The 25,963-nt window shown below is 42.3% G+C and overlaps 1 protein-coding gene across 9 annotated transcripts in view; it reads right to left on the bottom strand.

Annotated features, from left to right (window-relative positions):
* Positions 1–23,415, bottom strand: part of FAM53C (family with sequence similarity 53 member C) — a 31,172-nt gene extending 7,757 nt beyond the window's left edge. The window contains exons 1-4 of one of the 9 annotated variants that reach the window (XM_072146306.1): positions 23,193–23,415; positions 21,898–22,098; positions 15,494–15,551; positions 69–826 (exon numbers count right to left, since the gene is read on the bottom strand). In XM_072146306.1, coding sequence (XP_072002407.1) covers positions 69–826; positions 15,494–15,551; positions 21,898–21,975 — 894 coding nt within the window. In that variant the 5' untranslated portion in view covers positions 21,976–22,098; positions 23,193–23,415. Of the gene's footprint in view, positions 1–68; positions 827–5,016; positions 5,114–6,878; positions 6,896–15,493; positions 15,552–21,897; positions 22,852–22,871; positions 22,921–22,946; positions 23,134–23,192 lie in introns of those variants that run through there. The other 8 variants (XM_072146309.1, XM_072146307.1, XM_072146304.1 and 5 more) reach the window with 8 other exon arrangements.
* Between the last annotated feature and the right edge of the window lie 2,548 nt (positions 23,416–25,963).

Raw genomic sequence — 25,963 nt, 5'->3', positions numbered from 1 at the left:
AAGGGTTAGTAAATTATAAAAATGATCAAGGCATCTGCTAAACAAAGAAATTTTTCTACAAACATCACCTGGTTCATCTTGTAGAAGTCCAGAGAAGGACGATGCCACCGTGTATCCTCCTCGTGCCTTCGCTTGATTCCACATTTCCTTGTGTCAAGGTCACAAGGCTGCGATTGGCTGCGGGGCAAACACTGCTGTCGCCGGACCAGCTCTGGTGTGGAAGGTGGGGAGCTGCTGGCTGAAGGGAGAAATTGTCCTGTATCCTTGAAGAGTACAGGAGAGAGGGAAAACCGGCGCTGCAATGGAAAGCAGCTGGGCCCTTCTGTGTTCTCCCAGAATATAGTGGTAGGGGAAAGGGTGTAGGGACACGGTGACTCCCGGCACAATGCCAGGCTAAAGAAAGGAGGGCTGTTGGCTTGGATGCAGCGAAAAGAGGCACTGGGGTCATTTTGGAACCTGAGACTGGAGACCCCTTGGGATGGACTTTGAGTCTGCACTCCCAGTACTGCTCCAACCCCACCACTGTTACATCTCCTCTTAACAGGAGTCCAAACTTTAGAACCACTCGGCCGCCAAATAGGCCTCCAGCGCGATAGGTCCTCTGGTACCGATAAGGAGCGGCAGTGTCTTTTTGTAGGTGGGGCTGGAGGTGTTGCAGAGCTCCCCTCCTCAGGTGCCTGTGATGGGTCGCTGCTGTTTGGGGAGCTCTCCCTACTAATCCCAGGCAAATGAAGACTCAGACTGGAAAGGTGATGGCAGCCCGGTCGGATTCCGTCTTCAAGTTCAATCCTTGGACAATGACTGACAAGCCCCCAGGAGCGCTCCTCTGAAGAAAAGTGATACAGTATAAGGTTAGATATCATGCTTGGAGACTAGAAAACTATATTTTCTATACATTTTTATAGATAGAAATTTGACCAACACATTAAGGTACATTGCGTTGTTGCATATTACTTTCATACAGACTTTTTGAATTCTTATAATCTAAAAAGATGGAGCCTTTACAATGAGGCACTGATAAGTCTACAAAACACAATCCAAGGGAGATAAACAAAAACATGTATAAAAAAAAAAATATATATAAATAATAATAATAATAAATTAGACAAATTTTTTTTTATATATTTCTTTTCTCTGTATTTTGTGGGGGGAAAACCTCAACAAAAGGAACCTAGCTGCAATCATATGTTGTCCAATACAGAGGTTTCACTGCATGCGTTACCCATATCTGAATATTAAAATGCCAAATTTAATTATATTTCAATCATCATAGATGCTCACTACCCAATTTATATACGCAATGCAGAAAGTTTATTTTCCTGACCGACTAAAACACAGTTTACACCTGTGTCAGGCGTTTGTCATACTCTCCATTTTTGCAGAGGATAACAGAAACAAAAAAATGTAACGCTACACTTCCATTATTAATAAATAGAAAAGAAAAAAGGATGCAGTGCCATTTTCTCTGCCCTTAAAGAAAACCTGCCATGAGGAATCTATCATAAGAAGTAGATCTGATGGTAGATGCCTCAGCCCTAATCTGTAATTTAATAACCCTGGAACCTAACCTGTTAAAGAGAACCCGTCATGCAAAATAACCCCCCTAAACTAAATCTATTTTCATAAACTGCCATTAGAGAGTATTGCCTCTATCCCTTCATTGTCCCTCTACATGCCTGTAAACCTAAGCAATGAGGTCCTAAAGCTGTATGCAAATGACCTGTGAAATGTCCAATGAAGCATTCGCATATTCAAGCTGTCCACCTTATTCATGAGTGGGAGGCACAGCCAGTGCATGACTGACAGCCTGTATAATGATGTGAGGCTGTATAATGATGTGCTTCCTGGTGCTGGCGCCCCCTGCAGCCTGTGTGTGTATAGGAGAGATACAGCAGCTCCAGGCAGCCATGTTACAGCAGAACATGTCAGATTCATGTGTAGCTGATGTCCGTGTCTCTCACCTGTATATTAGGAGGATGCAGCATGTCAGCAGATGCAGCACACACACACTAGCAATGCTTTACTATACATTACACACAGACATGAGCAGGGGGAGGAGAGGGGAGGGGTAACATGGGTGACATCACTGCATCTGACCATGTGACCAGCCTCATTTATATGATAAAGAATAGATGATTTTACAATGAATAATGTATGAAATAACTAGATAAAAGCTGGGATGGGATCCTTGTGAGCTGCTCCAACAGTTAGAGGTGACAGGACTAGTGGCAGAGACCTGATGACAGGTGTCCTTTAAAAACTTTATTTTAGTAATATGTAAATTAACTGCGGAGGCTAATGGGGTGTGGTGTGGCCTTGGCTTCCAGTGCCCGGCCAGGCTGGTACACACCCCAGTAGCTCTGCAGTTCATTTACATATTACTGATTTATGGAGATCATGGAATGAAAACTGGTCACCTCTTAAATGTTAAATTATTTTATCCTATATATCCACCTCAAAAGATATACAGCTTACATAAAACAAAACATTATAGCTGTATATCTTGAAAGAGGGAGGGGCACTACAATATCATAAAGGACACGCAAAAAAAAAAAAAAAAAAAATCCCACAACAACACACACACACACACACATATACGGTCTTGGGCCACATTATGCAAGTTTTTTTTTTTAATTGAATATTCTAAGCAGCTTCAGTAGGCTAATCTCTGGGGCTCCAGACACCTGCGCAGTGGTCTACTTGAAATAAAATGTGTGTGTTAGTGGGGGGTGGGGGGGGGTGGTTGGTCTGCTTCATCAGCCACATTCCTGACCATTCCTGCCAGGACCTTAATCTTATATTCCCGAATCCCATCATAAGGTGCCGATAGGGAATGTCTGGCTGGTGAGGTTAAGAAAAAAATTGCTTCACTTTACATATCAAGAAAAGTATTGAAGAACTTTTATTAGCTGTACATTACCGAGGTAATTACCGACTATCCTGCCCCCACACATGACATGGGGTAAAGTGGCCAACCACTTTAGGTTGGGATGGAGAACCACAGCTTCACTGTGCACATGCCCAAGGTCCATCGCAAAGGCACTCTAAAGCACCAGTAGTAGTGGACCCATAAGGCTGCATTCACACGAACAGGAGCGGGAGCCCATAGACAGCATTAGCTGCATGGAACACCGTGTGCTCACCGTTCTGTAGCCGCAAAGAGATCCAGCATGCTCCATTTACGACCGTGCGTTCATTATTTTCAATGGAGAGAGGAAGGGTCACTCCACCATTGCTCAAGTATGCCCGTCCGGCTACGGCCAGGCGGGCAAACAATCGTAAATGCAGCCCAAGTGTTTGCCGTATCTGTCCCTCTCTGGACACTTCACAGGAGATTACTAACATAATTGCTATCCCAGGGGAAGAATACGGCTTCTTCTCTGTCAGGACAGCGCTCTCCATGAAAATAGGAAAGTCTATTAGAAGAGACCAACTTACAAAGATGTGTATCACTACACCAGGTCAGCAGAGAAGACAATCATCTCTACTGCCTATGCCTGACCTGCCACAGCCTCGCTGTATGGACAAAGACCTACTGAGAGATATCCGCAGGAGCCACCAATAAGAGCATTTTTTATTAAAAAAAAAGTTATATAATAACTAAGTTAAATAAGTTATTAGTAAAATTAACTGTATGCAAGAAATTAAGTTTCATTGGTAGGACAACCCATTTAACATTGTGGAAATTAAAAATTTCGGGGAGGGAAAGTATTGTGCCATAAGGGGATATACACTCACCGGCCACTTTATTAGGTACACCTGTCCAACTGCTCGTTAACACTTAATTTCTAATCAGCCAATCACATGGCGGCAACTCAGTGCATTTAGGCATGTAGACATGGTCAAGACAATCTCCTGCAGTTCAAACCGAGCATCAGTATGGGGAAAAAAGGTGATTTGAGTGCCTTTGAACGTGGCATGGTTGTTGGTGCCAGAAGGGCTGGTCTGAGTATTTCAGAAACTGCTGATCTACTGGGATTTTCACGCACAACCATCTCTAGGGTTTAGATGAGCGGCAGTTCTGTGGGCGGAAATGCCTTGTTGATGCCAGAGGTCAGAGGAGAATGGGCAGACTGGTTCGAGCTGATAGAAAGGCAACAGTGACTCAAATCGCCACCCGTTACAACCAAGGTAGGCAGAAGAGCATCTCTGAACGCACAGTACGTCGAACTTTGAGGCAGATGGGCTACAGCAGCAGAAGACCACACCAGGTGCTACTCCTTTCAGCTAAGAACAGGAAACGGAGGCTACAATTTGCACAAGCTCATCGAAATTGGACAGTAGAAGATTGGAAAAACGTTGCCTGGTCTGATGAGTCTCGATTTCTGCTGCAACATTCGGATGGTAGGGTCAGAATTTGGCGTCAACAACATGAAAGCATGAATCCATCCTGCCTTGTATCAACGGTTCAGGCGGTGTCATGGTGTGGGGAATATTTTCTTGGCACTCTTTGGGCCCCTTGGTACCAATTGAGCATCGTTGCAACACCACAGCCTACCTGAGTATTGTTGCTGACCATGTCCATCCCTTTATGACCACAATGTACCCAACATCTGATGGCTACTTTCAGCAGGATAATGCGCCATGTCATAAAGCTGGAATCATCTCAGACTGGTTTCTTGAACATGACAATGAGTTCACTGTACTCAAATGGCCTCCACAGTCAATCCAATAGAGCATCTTTGGGATGTGGTGGAACGGGAGATTCGCATCATGGATGTGCAGCCGACAAATCTGCGGCAACTGTGTGATGCCATCATGTCAATATGGACCAAAATCTCTGAGGAATGCTTCCAGCACCTTGTTGAATCTATGCCACCAAGAATTGAGGCAGTTCTGAAGGCAAAAGGGGGTCCAACCTGTTAATAGCATGGTGTACCTAATAAAGTGGCCGGTGAGTGTATATTGGATGAATCCTACGAGATATAATTTGGAATGAACCGGTGTTGATTTTAAAAGTACCCCCACCCCCCCAAAGTTTTTCAGCAGGGACACATTAATTAAAGGGAGACTTACGGTTAGAAAGGGAGGATAATGCCATAGATATTTCCTTCTTGGTAAATGGTGCCATCAACAAATCTCTGTTTCTGGGAGAGCATCAGAAAGGAGGGATCTAGATATTAACAAGTATCATGAGAAGTGTGCGGGAACGTGAAATAACACATTCTAGAAAAAATAAATAATCTCCAAACATCATAGATATCTTTAGGATCTGAAAGAATAACACCTTGTGGGCCACACAAATAGTCAGCCATAAGATCAGAAAAAACTCTTTACTTGCATTACCAGGTTACTGAAGTGTCAGTGGAGGGCTTGGTAAATCTGATGACTTGGGATAAAAGATGATGAAGCCCAGAGAAAGTAATGGGGGTTGATCAGAGATCAAGAAAGGTTATATAATAGTATGTCTGCACAAAGTGTTTAACAAATCAGAATAGGTTTTAAGAATAGGACTTCACAATAGCCTCCTTTATGTAAAAACAGCACTTTGCACACTCTTGGAAGTCCCACAACAAGCTTCATGAGGTAGACACTTCAAATGATCAGCCTTGTCGAGATTGAACTTGTGGAATTTCCTGCCTTTCTTATAAAATATTTGAGATAATAAACGGTGTTTTGTAGAGGTAGAGTCTGCATCATTTATTGTTGGTTGAGCCCAATTCAACTATGGTTTCTATGTACAGTATGGCAACAATCACTCAACTAAACAAGCAAAACCTATCCAACATTATTTACTGGTGGTAGACTGTCACCAATGCAATGCTCGTTCCTTACCTCTTTTGCCCATGTTCAGGAACGTCCTCTACACCGAATAACTTTATAAAAATATGTAAATGAGCCAGAGGCGTTCAGGCCTATGGCAACCAAGCACCACCTCGCGCCGTCCAATAATATGCACGCCCCCGTCATTATAATTTTTTCTGGCCAGCCACAAACACTTCTGACAGCTTGCGGCTTACAGGCAGCCCACAGGTTACGTACAAGGTTTGTTCTGAAGTTGAATTTGTATGTCATAAGAACCAGGATTAACAATTAAGCTTCATTGCAGACACCTTTATTAACTATTATAACTATTTTACTCTAAGGCTAAAGTACAGTAAATTAACAACATCCAGGGGTCCGTTTGTAACTAGGGGGTCATCTGTGTCAGTGTTCTTATGTAGGGGACCGCCAGTATAATGAAGGGGGCGTGCATTTTATTATCAGACAGAGCCAGCAGGTGCTCGCCTGCTGTCAGCCTAAGCGCCTCCGTTCCATTTGTATATTTTTATAAAGTTATTTATTCGGTGTTGAGGACATTCTTGAACATGGGGGTTATGTGGCAGTGTTTCTCCCAAGGTATCGAGAATTGTATTGGTGACAGTCTACCACCACAAAATCTGGTAGTAGATGTCCTTTAAAGGTCAGTCAAAATGTCAAGAACTCCAAGCATCTACAAGTACAGTTTTCAATGGAATGTAGGAGAGGTGAGGAGCACTCACCCTCCCTTCTTCCGGCCATGTGCTATGCTCGGGATCCGGTCCTGATGGCCGTGTGCACACACGTGGCGTTTTGAATGCATTTTTTTTTGGCCCCTTTTTTAAGCAGTCCACCAAAAAAAAGCATGCGCTTTTTGAAAACACATCCGTTTTTGACAGGTTTGACCAATGATCTAAATTGAAACTGGTCAAAAACACATGCGGTTTTTGACGGACTGTTTAAAAACGGGCCATAACCGCGTTCAAAACGCCACATGTGCCATCACCCTTAGGCTCCTAAACCCATAAATGCAGCAAATTTGTCAGAACACCACATTTTTATGCCTTGGTAATAATTAAGCAGGTGAATTACACAAAGCAGAGATCTTTACAATAATGGAAAAAAATGCACTTTTATACCTTCCAACTTCCGTATTAACTTAAAACTTCGGAGATAAACATTCCTCATCATTCACAGAGTAAAAGGTACCTCCAGTTAATCGTGGACTATAAAAAGATAAAGACCAAACAACTGAAGAGCAAGGCTTTTGGCAACAGGCAGATATATCTCTGGTAGTAGTGGGGGGGTCATATGCAAGAGTCATATATACTTACAGGAAATCTACCATTGAAAGCATGCATGATTAAACCAGGGACACTTCCAGATCCAGGCACAGTGACTGTGGTCATCTACTTATTTGTTATTCATGACCTCCTTGTTAAATCAACTTTTAATATTCTGCTCATAAGGAAGAAGGACTTGGATTGGAGGGGTAGGGATTTTGCGACAGTGCCTGGTATATCATGCTTCATGGTAGAGTCCACAGGTATAATGCTAAAAAAGGGGTAGTTTAATTCTACACAAGCCCGATTGTTTGAGAAAAGTTGAAAGATAATTCAAACCTCCTTTAAGGTCTCTATGCAGTGCAGAGAAAATCAACAACATGATACCTAGCTCACATCCACAAGCTTTGATACAACTGAGAAATTAAACATTGAGCCAGAACAGGGAAAAACTGCTAAATGCAGAATATTAGCATTAGGAGCACCTGAACACACAAATCAGGGGCCAATACAGGTCACTTATGGGCACTCGGCCCCTAGTTAAAGACGGACCATTCTGCCCACTGTGACCTCTGGTGAAGCTCTCTGAATGCTTTACTCTAGTGCCAGACTGCAATGATCTGCAATAAGATGTCTGTAATGAAGCTTTATTGATAATCCTTTATCCAAATACAGGCAGTCCCCGGGTTACATACAAGATAGGGTCCGGAGGTTTGTTCTTAAGTTGAATTTGTATGTAAGTGGAAACTTTAGATTTTAAAATGGAAGTTCTAGTCAAATTTTTTTCTTTTGCCCCAGTGACAATTGGAGTTTCAAAATATTTGGTGTAATTGGACCAAGAATTATCAATAAAGCTTCATTACAGACATCTTACAGCTGATCATTGCAGTCTGGGACTATAGTAAAGCATCCAGAGAGCTTCACCAGAGGTCACAGTGGGCAGAGTGGCCCGTCTGTAACTATGGGTTGTCTATAAGTCGGGTGTCCTTAAGTAGGGGACCGCCTGTACAGCAAAAAAAAAAATTTGAAATTCCAATTGTCACTGTGGCAAAAAAAAAAATTGTCTGGATCTACAGTGATAAAATATACAGTTTCGACTTGTATACAAATTCAACATAAGAACAATCTTATGGAACCCATCTTGTACGTAACCTAGGGACTTCCTGTATACAGCATCTCTGAGAACTTTCCCCTGTTCTAAGTGTTCGACAACCACTGGTTTTGGCTCATAATAACTGAAGACCTAACGGAGATGACGTCATATAGCCGTAAATATATTTTGGGGAAATTATAGGTGCCGTTTTCTTTCCAATAAAGACCGTTTCTTCATATAGTCTGCAGTTGTTGCCATAACAGAATCCCTTTTAGGCCCCCTATAAAGTCACTGGAAAACTAATAAAACAATGGCACCAGTTTAAAGTTGGTAGGAGATTTAATTTCAGCAACATGTACTTCACAGCACAATGGCATATGGTTCTTATGTGACCAATGTAAAGGGGAATATTGGGGGCTATCAAAGAACGCATCTAACCTTTCAATAAACTATGCAGAAATCCATTGTCTAAGGCGCGTAACAGGATTTCTTGTTAGTCTCTCCAGCTCCAATCTCTGCAGTGCCTGTGAAAATTTGTGCACTTTTTGTTGGTGAAGAAAATTGGAATAGCAAAAGCTAAAAAGGGCTGCAGGGATGAAGGATACAGTTTGATAAAATAAGCCAACAGCAAACTACAGTACATACTCGTGTATAAGCCAAGTTTTTCAGCACAAAAAATGTGCTGAAAAAACTCACCTCGGCTTATACACAAGTCAAATAAAAAATAAAAACTCTGCCGACGAGAGAAGAAAGAACAGAGAAGAGGAGTCGCCGGGACCCATGCCAACGATCGGGAGCCTCGAGCTGACGAGCCAACGATCCGGACACAGGAGGGCGAGTATTAGGTTTTTTATTTTTTTTGGCAGGGGGGAGGCTGTATACTACATGGCGGCTGGCTGACTGTATGCTACACCCTCGGCTTATACTCAAGTCAATAGGTTTTCCCAGTTTTTGGTGCTAAAATTAGGGGTCTCGGCTTATACTCGAGTATATATACTGTAATTTTTTAAATGTTTAGTATATTAATGCAGCACATGGTAACTGAAAGTCTATAAAAATATGTATTGTTACCCTTTTATAAATACCAAAAATGAGATTTGTCCGCAGCAAGACTGGCCAGATCATATCCTGATTACTGGGACCAGTGCTTGGTCAAGTGGGGGATTTACATCACATTTGGTGGACCGGCCAATATCTATTGGGGTTCTCTCCTGGATATCTTTCATTAAATATTTGCAGGAATTGGAAGAGTATAACCATACCTGCAATAGAAGATTGTTAAAAATGGCAAATAAAAATCAAGAACTTGAATACACCATGTATGAATTTGGGATTATATAAAACGTTGGCCAGGCTATAAGAAATTGCCAACCGCATAATAGCCAACACATAATTAACCCCTTCCGCCACCATTCTAGATGTAGAATGTATTTTGTTGGGGAACGTCATGGGGATCGCACAAGCTCAGAACCAGAGCGATCCGGGTGCAGGTTGCCCAGCCTCAGCACTTACAGTCGGGACCCTTTAGGCACCTAAAGGGTTCACCCCCCCTCAAGAGCTGCCTTAGTTGACTGCCTGCTGGCTTAGACCCAGCAGTGCAGGGATCACAGCCTATGCATGTGCACAGGCTCACTGGTATAATACACTGCCATACATCAGTGTGGCATTGTAGTAATTTGAACAAGTGTTGAAGTCCCACAAGGGAGTTTAATAAAATTTAATACACAAAGTCCCCCAAGTGCCCCATATAGTGCAAAACTCCTAAACACAATATAAATTAAATCACCACATAAGCAGCACACATTAGGCATCGCCATGTCCATAACAACCCATACAATAAAATCATTACTGAACCTGTATGGTGAACACCTAAAAAAAAAAAAAAAAAAAAAAAAAACAACACAGACACACACACACACACACACCTCTCCGAATGAGGTTTTATTCAAAAGAACAAGTCGAACATAAAGCTTTATTTAAAAAAAACGCTGTACCCATACTGCAACAAACACACTGATGCAAAATATCTTTCTTTCTCAAAGCATTTTCATACAACACTCACTGGGCTCTGCTATACATAGAAACATACACAGCTCTGCTATACACACACTGGCCAATTTTAAACACAAACACACAGTTGTGCTATATACACATAAGGAACACACTGGGCACTGCTATATACAGAAATACACACCCATCTCCTCTTGTTAGGCTACATTCACACTACAGTATGGGGGACGTATATACGGCCTATATACGTCCCCCATAGACGGCAATGGGCGCACAGTGCCCTATGGGAGCGGTATGGTGCAGCACACGTGCGGTGCCGTACCTGGGATAAAGATAGGACCTGTCCTATCTTTACCCGTAAAACGGCGCCGTGCGCCATGTATCCCTATGGAGAGGGGCGTGGTTGAGCTGCGCTCACCTCCTCCTCCTCCTCTCCCCGTGCACTGCCGTTGCCCGCTATGGTACGGTATGGAGGGCAACGGCAGTGTGAATGTAGCCTTATTCTGTCTCAGTTCTCTGCCCCATCCTAGCAGCACGAGGACATTGAATGATGTAGGAAGCATGTGATCAGTCACATACTTCTGACATCACTCCTGGGGTGATATCCATGTCAGGACAACCAGGAGAGGAAGGGCAGAAGCTCTCCTCTGTATGAGATTGGGTGAAACGTTATATCAGCACCTCACCTAATCTCCATTACAGCGGTCAGGTGCGTTTGGCAGTGCTGGACCTGACCTTGAGACTATAAGAAGTCTGTACTTAAGAAAAAAAAAAAATCTTGCTATAATGGCCCGAAAAATACAGTACTTTTTTGTTGCACCCCCCCCCTCCAAAACAGCTAACAAAAGGTTAAACAACAGGGTATTGTGCCCCACACATTTACCGTTCCTTCAATCCTTGAGGGGTCCATTTTAAAATAGGTCCACTCTTTGGACCCCTAATATCTTGTGTTTGATCATACACGGAGCCGGCAAAGGACTCACCTCGTTTGAGAAGGTAAAACAAGCTAAAATAATCCGATGGTCCAGCCTGGTTCCAAAGAGTGTTCAAAATTAATTCGAAAATATCAATACATCCACAGTGGATAAGATTTACACTGTGGATGTATTGATATTTTCGAATTCATTTTGAACACGCTTTGGAACCTGGCTGGACCATCTGATTATTTTTGCTTATGGGGGGGGGGGGGGGGGGCCCTGTTTACATCTTTAACCCGTTTCTAAAAATAAAAAAAACTTAGCAGCCAAAGCAAGGTTTTTTGGAAAACGATTTACACAAGCCAATGTGAATACTTTCTATAAAACATCTGTGGTGGTAAAAATCTCAGTGTAATTCTTGATAAAATTCCCTTGTGGAGGGGGGGTGGGGGGGGGGGGTGTCACTTTTCAAATGTGTATTGGCACCTGAAATCATCTTAATCTGCCCTCCAATTGTAAAATGTAAAATAGTTTACATTCACATGTAGGGCATTACAGCACAACAGAATTTGAGTTCTCACTTAATCCTGCATGAATATGTAAAATTTAAAAATTCCAAATAGACCCTCCATTTAGTTTTTATTCTTGTGAGATGCTTAAATGATTAACAAGTTTAACAAAGGCTGTTTTGAATAGTTTGAGGTGCAGTTTTAAAAATGGGGCGATGTGTGGGGAGTTTCTAATAAATAGAACTTTGAAAACCCTTAAGAAGATGAATTATCCTCTTAAAAATTGAATCAACATTTAAGAAAAGTTCGCTGTTCGAACTGTAAGCCTCCCAACATCCTAATAAAATAACAAAAAAAAATATAGTTAACCAATTTTGGCGGTTAAACTGTATGAGGAGCTTAACATTAATAAATCAGAAAATCGCAAATTAAAATCGTTATGCAAATAGGATGTTCAAATTAACTGTACTTTATAGATAGAAAATAAAATATTTACATTAATATACACTTCATGCAGTACAGCCTACTACACTGTGCAGCAAGTTATAGTTTGTTATGCTTTTCACCTTTACAACTCAAAACAAGTGTAGAGAGGGGGGACCCGTCAGCTATGATCAGACAACATCTTGATAATTAGGATTATCCACTTCTGTGCCGTCTGCCATCAATCCCATGATGCCACAGCATCATTGGGTGACAAGGCATCATCATCTTGCGGAAAATACAGTGTTATCACCCTTCTCAATATGGAATTGTAAGCCGGAGCGCCCCGATATATCTGACACAGTGAAACTTAAAGTGAACCTGTCACCACATTTGCACATATACAGCCAGTGACAGGTTCCTATAGAGCCCTATTAACCATCTGACACCCTTCTTTCAGCTACAAATTTTTCGCTTACATCCCCATAAATCAACTTTTATCTTATATTTCCTGGCATCAGGGGGGGGGGCGTGTCCTACTCATCCAGCCCCTCCCATCTAATACTCCCCATGCCTTATGCCTCCTTACTGATCACAGTTCATGTCATGTGACCAGACTGACATATCAGGTCCTTTAGCCTCTTAACAATAGCAAACTGTACCCCAGGCATGTAGCTGACCACATGAAGTCACAGCAGCCTCCATGGACTTCTACTCCTCTCCATACACCATGTGATCAAATACATGGTTTACAGTTTGCTATTAAAAGAAGGCTGAAGGACCTGCAAAGATGTCTGTAGGTGAATATAATCAGACGGTCCCCAAGTACAAGGAGACAGAGTAGTGATTTGAAGAGACACAGTCAGTCAGTATAATGGGGCATGGCTCACTGCCAGCCTGCGAGAGAGAAGAGTCACAGATACCAGAAGTCTGAAAAGCTAATTAGCATATCAGAAACGTCTAAACATCTAATTAAGGTACAGTGCCCCACTGTCAGCTAATTTTAGGTGATATGGGGATGACTTATAAACCTTTATCAGCAGGCATGGTTAGTCAGGGTGGTCATGATCTGGTGACAGGTACTCTTTAAAACGTACGCCCGCGCACCAATAAACGATAAAGCCCCTTGATGGGCTTAATCAGACTCTTTACATAACGGAAGTATAAACCAATATACTAAAGTCTGATTGATGATATTTCCACAAACTTTAGTCAGTCTTCTGGGGTTTTTTTGCTGATAAAACTAACGATTTCTGCAATGCTCATGTAAAATGGAACCAAGGTCATTGCAGGTTTTCCCCAAGTTAGCAGAACATATAGACTCCCCAGTCTGTTACTTAACGATTTCATTAAGCTACTTTAAACAGTTACTAACATTCACAGAACACAAAAGGAACAAAAATAGGTAAACTTCACAATTTCATATCTTGAGCACTTTATTTGGCCCCCAGAAGAAGTCGAGTCGCTCAGTAAAAAGTATGTTGGGCGTTTGTTGGTTTTCTTCCTAAAGTTTAGTACAGGGACTCATTTATGATGGAGTGTTAGAGATATCAATCCCACTGTTATCTTATTCTTATATCTACTACTGTTACTATCAGAGTGCACCTTGCATGCAGGCTTATGAACACAGAAAAGTTTTTATTCCACATAATTTAGTCATCTCCTGGGTACCCCGAACAATCATGTCAGCATGCTGGACATTGTAGTGCCAGGACTCCCTCCTCCTGGCTTCCATTAGCACATGAGCGCACAATCCCTGCTAACTGCTTGGGTAGGAGATATATAATCAGAAATAGGTGCTTTCTGTCCTCTGCAAGCGGTCACAGTACCATTGACTCAAGGATGGAGCAACAGTAATCCTGAAGCAAAGGATGCGATTGCAGCCAGGATAGTACTCACATCCTTGGCTTGTAGTGCTAGGTCTCACTGTCTGGCAGTCGAGCAATAGCATCATATGAGAGGAAAACACATGAGAATAAGCCAAGTAACTGTGACGGCTATCACACTATATAGAAGGCATCCTTCCATTGTAACACAGAGTAAAAAGATAAATGGAGCAGAATACAGCACAATTCTATGGTAGCGAATACCACCCAAACACTATGTATGGCATTTTAGATATAAGACCGCGGGTAGAACATAATTACGTTCTCTCTCCACATATAATCTTTTATTTAAAAAAATAAATAAACAAAAACAGTCAAAGTACAAAAAAGGATATATATAATAGACTTATGTGGGGATAAAGATAGGAGACAACCTGCCCCAAGTCACATCCTGATAAAATGATTCCCCGAGTCCATCTTTTCACAACAGGGTCCAAGCAAATCGCTATTGAATAGAGTCTTATAAACAAATCAGGCCATCAACGCATCCAAAATAAATTCTTTTTTTTTTTTACTTTTAAAGGTTTCGAGAAAAGCAATGCTTTATTTGCACACTTAAGTTACATTCACACTTCCGCATGGGGGGCCTATATATACGGCCGTCGTACATCCTCCATAGACGGCAATGGGCGCACAGCGCCCTACGGGAGCATTGTGGCTTCGTGCCTCATGAAAAGATAGGACATGTCCTATCTTTTCATGGCATACGTCGACGTATACCATATATCCCTATGGAGAGGGGCGGAGGTGAGCGGCGCTCACCTGCTCCTCTCCCCGCGTGCTGCCATGTGCCCACCGTGCTACGGTACGGCAGGACACGGCAGTGTGAATCCAGTCTTACATCTTAGTCCCATTTACCCCCCTTCTCCTCCAGTTACATTATAAAATAGGTGGTTTAAACCTGTGAGTGGTTCAAATAGAATCATGTTTCTTGTCGTAAGCCTGCATTCACACGACCGTCAGGGCAACATATAAGCAGCGGCTAATTTTTGGCCGGATATACGTCCCCATAGATGGCTATGGCACCTGGGCTCGGTAAGGTGAGCACAACAAAAACTCACCCTTACAAGCCGTGGCCACAAAAAAGTTTGAGCAGAAGAATGACCATGTGGCTCTATGTAGACTGTAGGATTGAGCGGTGCTCATCCTTCCTCCTCTCCAGCACGTCTCCAGTACAGCCGGGCGGGCATACATTTGTGTGAATGTAGCCTTATACTGTAGATTGCTTGAGCCATTTTATACACACAGCGTCATGCTGAGTATAATAGGATTGTGTGCCAATTTCTGTCTTTTGCCCACAAGTCAGGGGGCATCTACCTCCTTTCACAGAGCAGTCATAAAACAGAAATAAAAAGTGCAAACTGTATAGTGGAACACACAAAAGCAGCAGGAACATGGAAAGGTATGTGGTACAACAAAACACATACACACAGACTGATATAATCTGGATTGCAAGGTCTTAAAAGGAATCTTTACAACTGTTTTTGGAATTTTTTAAGCTGCCCAGAAATTAGATCAGTCGGTCTTCAGAGGAGCACTCGCACACAACTGAAAAAAAAAAAATCTATGAAAAGTGGCAAACGTAAAGAATGTCCACGGCAGCTACATAGCACTTAAAGATGTATACATTTACCTGTGACAAAATGGTACGGACTGCTGCACCCTTCAGGGTCTGGATGATCAGGCAGTGGCTGAGAGAGACACAAACATAAGTGAGACCTGCTGCAAAGTTTTCAGAATCCATACATGTGTCTCCACAGTTTTTTTTAAAGGAGTTCTCCTGATATCTCTTAGTGCAAAGATGCAGCCATGGCATGGTTTAGGCACCATTACCACTCATGCCCCAGTACTTGCCAATACTTTAGTTGGCTTCTGCCTGCGGGCATGAGAATGAATTTTGACTAGCAATAGTGCAATGACAAAATCTTCTCAATCCAGAAGAGAATAAAAGTGAACACAATTATAAAAAAAATGCTTGGCAACACAAAATGTGATACTTCTAGATTGTATGCTCTTGCGAGCGGGTTGCTCATTCCTATCGTTTCATCTGACCATGTTATTACTCAGCAATGTCTTGTTTTGTTTGTATATGTGCCCCATGATCTGTAAAGCTCTGCAGAATATAATGGCGTTATAGAAATAAAGATTATTAGAATTAATAATAATCAGAGTTCACATACCGGAGAACCCCTTTAAAAGTATTGTGCCACTTTTAGCTTTTTAAAGTTAGGAGGTAGAATGTCTAACACACAATAGTTTTATTATTTCCTAGTGACAATATAAATTTGTTGTCCTGCCTTCCCAATACATTATTTAATGAGAAAATCTGACTACAAAGTTTTAGCTAGTAAGAAATGCACAAAAGACTAAAATGTTCACAGTTTTTGGAAAGAAAGATATGAAAGCTCCTAAGATTCTGATTTGTGAAGGCATACAGCAATTCGGCTCATCCAGGCTTATATGGCAGCACAATCCCTATAGCGCTGTATTACTGAAGAGCAGACAATGGGCCAAACTACACTTCTGCGAATTGTACAAAAGGGATATGGCTTTGTGGACAAGGGCTTGAGCCTGAAGGTGTCATATTTGTCTACAATAATCCAAGACAAAAAAATAGGACATGAAAAAAAATATTAAAAAATAAAGTAAATCTGCCTGTGTGCTACACATTGGGGGAGATGTATTAATATGTTGGTTTTTTGACCAGACAGAGTAGAACTGGACAGATCTCTGCTGCACCAGATTAATCATCCAGAGTCAGACACAAGGATTCATTGAGTGCAGGATAAGACTGGAGAGTGGTACTTTGCACCTCCTATTGGTTGGTCTAGTTTACTGAACCACAATATTTAAAGCATAACTGTAAAGTAACGGACAAAAAATAGTTTTGGAACAGCTGGAGAGAGCCTTTCATCACTACAGGTCCTACAGCCACTCTCAACACGCAGCCATTTTATACGGCTTTCCATGGTTAACATAAAGCAGTGGTGGCGAACCTATGGCACAGGTGCCAGAGGTGGCACTCGGAGCCCTTTCTGTGGGCACCCAGGCCTTCACCCCAATCTAGAGTTTGCTGATAGGACTCAAGGCTTTCCCCTGTGATCCAATACAGGCCAGCACGTGCCAAGCTCAGTGCTATTTTATCCTTGGCTGCCAGGAATCCTCTGCTAGCTGACAAACACATGTAGATTCTCTAACTCTCTAAATTTATTGTATTGCTTATTTTTGCGTAGTACAGAGTTAAGGAAAAGTTTTTAGACTTTACAGTTGTACTTTAAAGGAAACCTACCATTTCAGATCGTCGGTGTAAGCTGTAAACACCGAGCACCAGCTCAGGGTGAGCTGGTGCCGGTGCTTAGTTTCGTTAGTGTTATAAACCGCGGTATCGCGGTTTTAACACTTTTTAAACTTTATAGCAGAAACTGCTTCGGCTTCTGCTATAAAGTTTAAAAAGTGTTAAAACCGCGATACCGCGGTTTATAACACTAACGAAACTAAGCACCGGCACCAGCTCACCCGGAGCTGGTGCTCGGTGTTTACAGCTTACACCGACGATCTGAAATGGTAGGTTTCCTTTAAAATTTGTTAATTTTATGACACGGACCACATTACCTTTTTCTTTTTTTTTTCACCCCTGTTTCAAACAAGCTGGAAAACTGCCTAAAATGGTCCAAAATCTTCAATAAAAGTGGCGCAAAGCATTGCAGGTGCGAATTATGTCAGCATTGTGACATAAGATAAATGAATACATATCCCCCAATTTGTGGCATCATATTCCCCTATACACCCTTCTGCTCGTAATGGACAATAAGTGTGCCTGTAAAGAATCAAACACAACTTCCTACAAAGCAGATCTATAATATGGCCATATGGAAGGACCAAAAGGGGAATATGAAACTGAATATTAATACTATACATCTGAATAAAGGTTGTTTTGGCAGTACATATACATTGACTTTTCCCTTTATCTGTATTGGATATGCCACAGATATCTGCATGAAATCTACGGTATAAAACCCAATGCTGTAGAAATCACACATAAGAGGCATCAGCCTGTTTCTGCAAGGTATAAGCACAAATAAAGGGTAGTGGGGGTGATACACTTGTATACGATTCTACAAAAAAGTAAATCTTGTCTCCATTAGGAAATAGCTCTTATACGGTATACGGTGCAATAGGGAAACCCATTACAGGAAACAGCAATACCACAAGTTACTGAACCAGCTCTTTCAATGGAATAAATCTCTCTGAACTCGTACTTGTTTAGAATAGTTTAAAGTTCATAAAACACCAAGAAAAGCTACACAAAAGTTAATTGTGCGGACCCATAGAACAATAATAAATAATTTTAATTTTAAAAAAATAGCAAAATCAAAAGAAAATATTAAAAAATTCTACAGCTTTCACAATGCAAGTATGAAAAGTATTGTATTTCATACAATGGGCAACGAGAATATTTTTGTAGTGCAGGGTTAGCTGGCGTAGGACTAGCTGTGGACTGTCCTTGTCAGGACAGCAGCTCTCGGGTTTAGTGAGGGACAGTGACCTTTGATAGGGTAAGAATAGTAACGTTTGGCTGGACTCTCCCCTGGAAGAGGAAGGCCGGATTGTATGAATTGGATCCCAAGCCCCATGAACACAGAAACCCTGACCATCATTGTGCATCATTGACTTGGTGAGATTGTTCTTGTCTATTGTGATAGATACATATTCCATTGGTATACACAGCATTTACACAATTGTGTCTACCCTGCGTTTTAGGTATCAAAACTCACATTGGAGTTTTTGTTAAATGTATATGAGCTACACAACTCATTATTGTTTTGTATCTGTAGGCCTGTTTTACTTGTTTCTATGTAATGGATTACGGGATTATTCCATTTTTTAGATTTATCTGATGTTTTAACTACTTTATTCACCAGTGCTTGTATTTGTATTGATCTTTATGGTGAGGTATAGGAACATAGTGCAGGAGGACAGGCGACCACTTCTCCTGCACTTTATGTCATTTTCTATTGCTGTTAGTTAAAGAAAGGCTGCAGAAGCATAAGCATTTTCAATACACAGACAAGTCACTTTTTTTTTTTTTTAAATGCATCCAAACCAAAGCCCAACCCCTGGGGCTACACAGAGGATTCTGCAAGGGAAGTTATAATGCAAATGCTTAAAGAAAGCAGAAAGACATTTTTGCACTGCAGGTGTGATGGGCTTCTGCAACCTTTCTTTAGTGAAAATGAGGTCCCTGGCGACAGGTTCCCTTTATGTCTTATCTATTCCAGTTACATAACTAAAAAAAAATTAAAATTACCACATCAATACATATCTATTTAGAGTCCTGAATTCTTGCTCTGATCTATTGACAGCACAGAAAAAAAATAGTTTCATTTCTTTGTGACCAATCTCCACTATTAGAGATTTTACTCTTATCATGGAAGCTGTAATGTGTGTAGAAAACTAATCGTCCTTTAAGGTATATAACGTATTAGAAGCCTCATCATCCTTTAGTGACGATAACAGGGCACCAAACCAACAGCAACGGACAAGTTTTTACATTGAAAATGATAACTTGTCCTCTATGAAAATTATTTCACCACTCAATGTATAAACCCCGATAAAGATTCCTCTAGATAAAGGAATGGCTGTTCTTATGTTGTAAAGAGAACACCTCAATAACTCACGCTACGGGTTCCCAATGAACAGAATATATTAATTTCCACCATTTTTGTGAGAGCTCCACATGATATGCTACATGGTTTTATTCAAGTTTACTTGTAGCAAAAAATAAATAAAATGTGATTGTACATGCACAACACCCAAGTGTAGTCCTTTTCCTTCTCTTTGGCCAATGCAGCAAGGGGCGAGATCAGGATGGCAAGCTGATCTCATAAAATAGGGATTCCTTCTCTACTCTCCCTCTAGATGCTTCGGCCACCTTACGAGGAGGGTGAGGAGACCTGCATTCTGGAACTGCATGCACCAGACATTTATCTGCACATGGGCTGTAAGTGCACGAGTAGGGAAAGTCTACGAGTAGATGTCCCAATATCATTTTACAAAAAAAAAAAAATGTTGTCATGTCCTTTTAACTTCAATATTTGGACATCACATCCAAAGAAAAAACTATTTTTCTTGACTTCTGCCACACTGTAACTGGCTTTCTGATCAAAGGCACACACGCACGAGAGTAGTACTTCAGAATGCGATCTGCAAGAGGCATAGCAGTGTAGATTACAGATCTTACCATGGTTTACAGCCTGTACTAATAATCCCGTAGGCCTCAGAGCAGAAATCTACCAGCATTCCTTGCTCTCTCCAAACAGAATTGTCTCATGTTATACACATGATATCACAACTCTCCCGCTGCGTTATGCGAGCCTTGCCACAATGTCATGCAGTTTTGGCAATAAAATATAATCAAATTGGGTGCTTCCAGAAATTATTTCAATAGATCATATATATCCATCTATATAAACTGAACAATGTGGAAGGGCAGATTTTAATAAGTCCTGCCGACTGTGTTATAACCTATAGGCACCTTCTACAGTTTGCTGAAAGAAAGGTGTCAGAGGTGTGTCACCAAGATCCCTGTAGTTCCTTATGACAAACTTACTGAATGTCACCTGTACATTCATATGACAGCCAATTACTCAGAAACCATGTGTCTTACATGCTAGCATACCCAGCGATTGCTTGCAGCTTATATACGGATGTATATATAGATAAGGGACCACCAGTTGGGGGTTAAACAGGCGATTTCAACTTTTTAATTATTTATAGACAAGTTCTATAGTAAAATTCACAATTCATAACCATATTTATTTTATTATCACAGCAAATCCTGTAATCATCTTCATGTTCATCATTAAAAAGCCTTCATGGGTAAATTGGGGCCCCAAATGTGTAGCAAATTTCTAAATGTTTCCCCAAACATGCTGCCCCTTTCAACTATACAAAAGTTAAACTGGAATGTAACTCATTCAGAGGCTGGAGTGGATCAGAAAACAATAAATGAAGTGTCCATGTTTATTTTTACCAGGTATGTGTTTAGGTTCAGGTCTTGGCTAAAGCGAGTTACCCACAAGCCAATTAAGTCTGATCAAGTGCAGAGTATAGATTAGTACCGTGTTAGCCACAGAGAGCAGAAGAAGAGTGAAGAATCAGGCGATACCTTTTTGAGGCTGAGTATATTTGATGGTGAGCTTTCGAGAATACTAGTTCTCTTCCCCAGACATGATGTTATGCATGAAACAGAAAATTCACAGCATTTTATACACACTAAAACAGTGATCATCAAAGGATATTAAAAAACAAAAAAAAAAAACACCTCTAAAACAACAGATTGATAAATACAGCTTCATGACCTCCTACCTCTGACCTGGAGGCCACAAGGAGATAAGAGCCAGGGCTCAGGTGTCTCGCCTCATAGGTTTTTAATGTTTTTATTGCCATCCCGTCGTAAATAAGATGATGTCCCTGTATTTAGGTTTTTTTTATATCCTTTGATGATCACTGTTTAGTGTGTATAAAATGCTGCAAATTTTCTGTTTCATGTATAACATCATGTCTGACGAAGAGAACTAGTATTCTTGAAAGCTCACCTTCAAGTGCACAGAGTGAGTTTAATAATTTTCTGGATTCAGTCCGAGTAAAGCCGCAAGTTCTCAGAGCAAGTTTGTCGGACCAAACTCGCTACTGGGGGGGACAAGGCCTGGACATAAGTAAGCAAAATATTAATGAATCCTTCACAGTGTTCATCATAGATGCCTTATCTCAGAACAACTGTTGGACAATGCATGCATTTAATGGACATTTCTCATCCGTACAACCAATATTAGGGAGCAGTACATCAGTGGTAAACTAAGAGTAGCCCAATGTGAGGTCAAAGAAGTGGCCCCGTTCCATCAAACCCCTGGCATTGCATAGATTATCCCTTGGTGCATAGGTGGTTGCACAAAACCCCCTGGATGAAAAGTATAACAAGTCAAAACCGACACACAATATACAAAACCGACACACAATATACACGCAATACCTTACCAGACTTATACTGAAAGATTTGCATTTCAGGTCCTCCAGACTTTGTTTTTGTAATTGTTCTGTAATCATGGAGATCATGATGCTTAGGTCACACTTTGCACTTGTCTTCTCAGTAACAAGTATACGACATGATGGCAGCCTGAGTGCCAGTCTTCGCTGGGCCCAACAAGTCTAGAATCAGTCAGACCCCATCATTCCATCCTGCATTAAACAAACATACAGTCATTCCACCCGGCATAACAGGACATGGCAACAACGACTTAGAACATGATGGAACGGATGGCACGGCTCGGGGACACCGGGGTGATGGCACGGCTCGAGGACACCGGGTGATGGCACGGCTCGGGGACACCGGGGTGATGGCACGGCTCGGGGACACCGGGGTGATGGCACGGCTCGGGGACACCGGGGTGAATTGTGATCTCCGGGCCTAATGACCATAACAAACCATCATCTCTAGTAATGAGGGCCTGCAGAGTCCTTCACTTCATCTCCATCATGCACTGGGGGCAGCTGGCACCCCTCTATTGTGGCAGACACGTTGACCTTATGTGGGTGCTATGGATGAACATGCTGTGGGCCCTGCACCAGGTCCAGGATGGATCTGTGCCGCCTGCAGATTGATGTTGGTGGATCATGACATGGGGGATGCAGGATTTGAACGAGGATGGGGGTAGAGCATCTCTCACCACCTCCGAACCAATGCGGTGCCGGCCTGTCTGCCCAGTGACATCTTCTGCCTGTGCATGTATACGATGCTGTGCTGAGGGCAGCAATGACAGGCCCCCCAGTGACTGCAGCTCTTGCTCTGGAGCATGAAGAGTTAAAGGCTTGTTTATCTCCCTCCTCAGGAGATGGCCGGGCCGGCGCCTTCCCCGGGCCGCATCCTACATCGCTCGCATCGCTGAGGCCTCCCCCATCAGCCCGCCTCCCCTTCACCTTGTCTCCGCCGCCCCCACCTGCGCTGCCGTTACCTGCCCCAACAACGACCCTCCCAACGACCCAGAACAGCTCTGAGCCACCAGCGGCCCTGCAGAGCCCTTAAATACCGTCTGGACCGAACCACTTTTACGGGTAGAACAGCCGGGTCAAGGAGCGGCACAGCTAGCTACAAGGGATGCGGAGAGCTTAGCACCCGCCTCCCGGCGCGTTCGCTGTAATGGCTACGCGAGCCCGGTGCGCTTTCTGAGACGTAAAGGCGGTCCTGCGGTACCAGAGACAAGCCGTAGCCGTATGAGCGTCCCCTGCTGACGAATCGGCTGCCCTGGTCCCTAGTGCGGAACAAACCATCTTACAGCATAGACGGGGCAGGCGGCTGGGCTGCTAGGAGCCTGCACCTCCAGCTGCTACCGCGGTCAGCAGGCGGGTGATGTCACCAGAGCTCGGCGCAGTGTCACCGGTGTCGTTAGCGTGTATCGCGGGCTGTGCGGCATGCTGGGATTGGCCGCTCACATCACAGGCCACGAACACACCCCCACCCGTCGTATGTGTTCCGTATGGAAGCAGGACGTGCTGGGAAGTGTAGTTTCCCGAGCCCAGGCTGCCGTATTTGTCTCCGCATTTCAGTGACTTGTGGGTGTGATGATGCAGGCCTGGCCCTCCAGTGTCCATATTGTGGTACCTCACTGTAGGGATGAGACCTGCCTCATCCTCTACCTGAACCTCTGGAACATAGAAATGATACACGACATGGTGAAATAGCTGACAAATATAATAACAAATACTTGGGAAAAATTAGGGTTTGTCAAAATAATGTGGAAAATTCGGTTTCGTGACCCTGACCTCGGCACAAACTTGAACACTAACCCCTTTATAATTATTATCTGCCAAGACAGTGGTAGTAAGAGGTAGAAAACTGCAGGACATGGCGGCTGCCGTTACAAAATGGGCTAGTCTACAATAATAACAAATAAATAATTCTGCTAATGTCACAGCAGCTAAACCTATCAAGGTGATTTTGGACACTAAACTACCTATAGGTCCTTATGGAGCTTTCCACAAAGTCGCATTGTGAAGCCGGCCTACTACACTCCAGCTTGTGGAATGAAGCCAGGGTGTGGGAGTACTGCTCAGAAATCATTGCATTACTGCCCGGGTGCAGTGAGCTCCATAGATGGGTCCAAGGCACCGTATCAGACCCATCTCTAGGTGTATAAAGGAACTTGCTAAATGGTCGTTTGGTACACAAAAGCATCAGTCCATAAGGACCTGTGGGTGGTTTAGTGTCCCAAATTGCCCTGAAAAGTCCTGTCTAAAGGCGCCGCGCTGCGGTTGTTCAGACCTAGTTATTTACATCAATTAACCCCTTAAAGCCGGTGCTTTTTTAAATTTTTCGCTCTCCACTTTCAAAAATCCATCCATTTTCATTTTTCAGTTTACACAGCTGTGTGAGGGCTTATTTTCTGCGTAACAAATTTTACTTCTCAGTGATGTTATTTATTATTCCATTCCATGTACTGGGAAGCTGGAAAAAATTACAAATGTAATGGGTTTGACCCTGCTTCTTCTTTCTGCGCTACTTTTGTGGTCAGTAGAGCTTTTTCAAGCTGGCAAAAGATTGGCAACTTTGAAAATAGCATCATTAGTGCTGACCATATTGGTGGCATATTGGGAGCAGTGCAGCACTGAGCAAATGGCACTCATGGGGGTGAAGTGCTGTTGGACACTAGTTTGACTCACCTGGGCATCTGGAGCTGGAATTCAACAATTGCCTTCTGCTGCTCACACACCCTTTCCAACATATGGAAATTGCATCTCTGGACTAATTGCGCAGTGCACACCTGGTTTTGTCCACAACCTGTTGGTGATAAGTGGGGATGGCCTGCTGGCTGGGAAAAGTAATAGGGCCGGGGAACTACATACTGTGGGTCAGCTGCCGCCATCAGATCTTTAAAGCTTTCCATCTCCAGCAGTTGGCCCAAAGCGGGAAAAAATTTTTCCAACCCCCTAATATGGTGGTCAGAAAAACTCCCTGGGCTAACAAAAACTAGTTACAAAAAGTTTTCTTCCCATAGCCTGTGATATCAATGCTTTCCAGGAAGGCATCCAGGCCTCTCTTAAACATGTTCAAATTATCAGCCAATACAACATCTTGTGGTAGAGAGTTCCACAGTCTCACTGCTCGCATGGTAAAGAATATCTGTCTATGGCGATCGTAGAACCACCTCTCCTCTAGGCGCAGAGGATGCCCCCTTGTTTTGGCCACAGGACTAGGTATAAAAAGATCTTTAGAAAGATCTCTGTACTGACCATTTAGATATTTGTGTACAGGTTCTGTAGGTTTGTTCTTAAGTTGAATTTGTATGTAAGTCGGAATTGTTTATTTTATAATTGACAATTGTGACAATTGGGTTTTAAAAATGTTGGATTGTCATAAGAACCAGGATTAACAATAAAGCTGTTATTGCTGTTCATTGTAGTCTGGGGCTACAGTATAGTAAACTGCCAACATATAGAGGTCCATTTGTAACTAGGGGTCATCTGTAAGTGAGGTGTTCTCAAGTAGGGGACGGCCTGTTTTCTAATAAGGTCTCCCCACAGTTGTCTTTTGAATAACCCCAAAATCTACCATTATCGCTGCAATGCAGTTTTTCTACAATTTCACCACTTACAATTTTTGCAATTGTTTCCAGTTTCTCAGTTACCGGCTTGGAATATGATGTCACTGGGAAGTACAATTTGTTACGCAGAAAATCAGCCTTCATACAGCTCTGTAAACTGAAAAAAATAAAAGATATACAAATCGTTAAATACAAGGAATGAAAAATGGAAGCGCAAAAAAAATCTCCTGGTCCTTAAGGGGTTAAGGAGTGTTCAACTATTAGAAATAATGGTCTGTCTATCACAGTAATTCCATCGGGCCTGGAAATTTGAGGAGGTGCCGCACCTCTTCCTGGGTTAAGCAGCTGACATTTAATGCATTAATATTATTCTTGATAATGTCATTTCCCATGGGATTTTCTTGGGTAAAGACAGTTGAGAAGGCAAGAATCAATAGCTTGTCTCTTTTTATTATTTATATATTTGTAAAATAATTTGGGATTATTTTTATTTTACTAGGCAATAT

This window comes from Engystomops pustulosus, chromosome 4 (assembly GCF_040894005.1).
Source record: "Engystomops pustulosus chromosome 4, aEngPut4.maternal, whole genome shotgun sequence".
NCBI lineage: Eukaryota > Metazoa > Chordata > Amphibia > Anura > Leptodactylidae > Engystomops > Engystomops pustulosus.
This window is presented reverse-complemented; position numbering and strand designations above follow the sequence as displayed.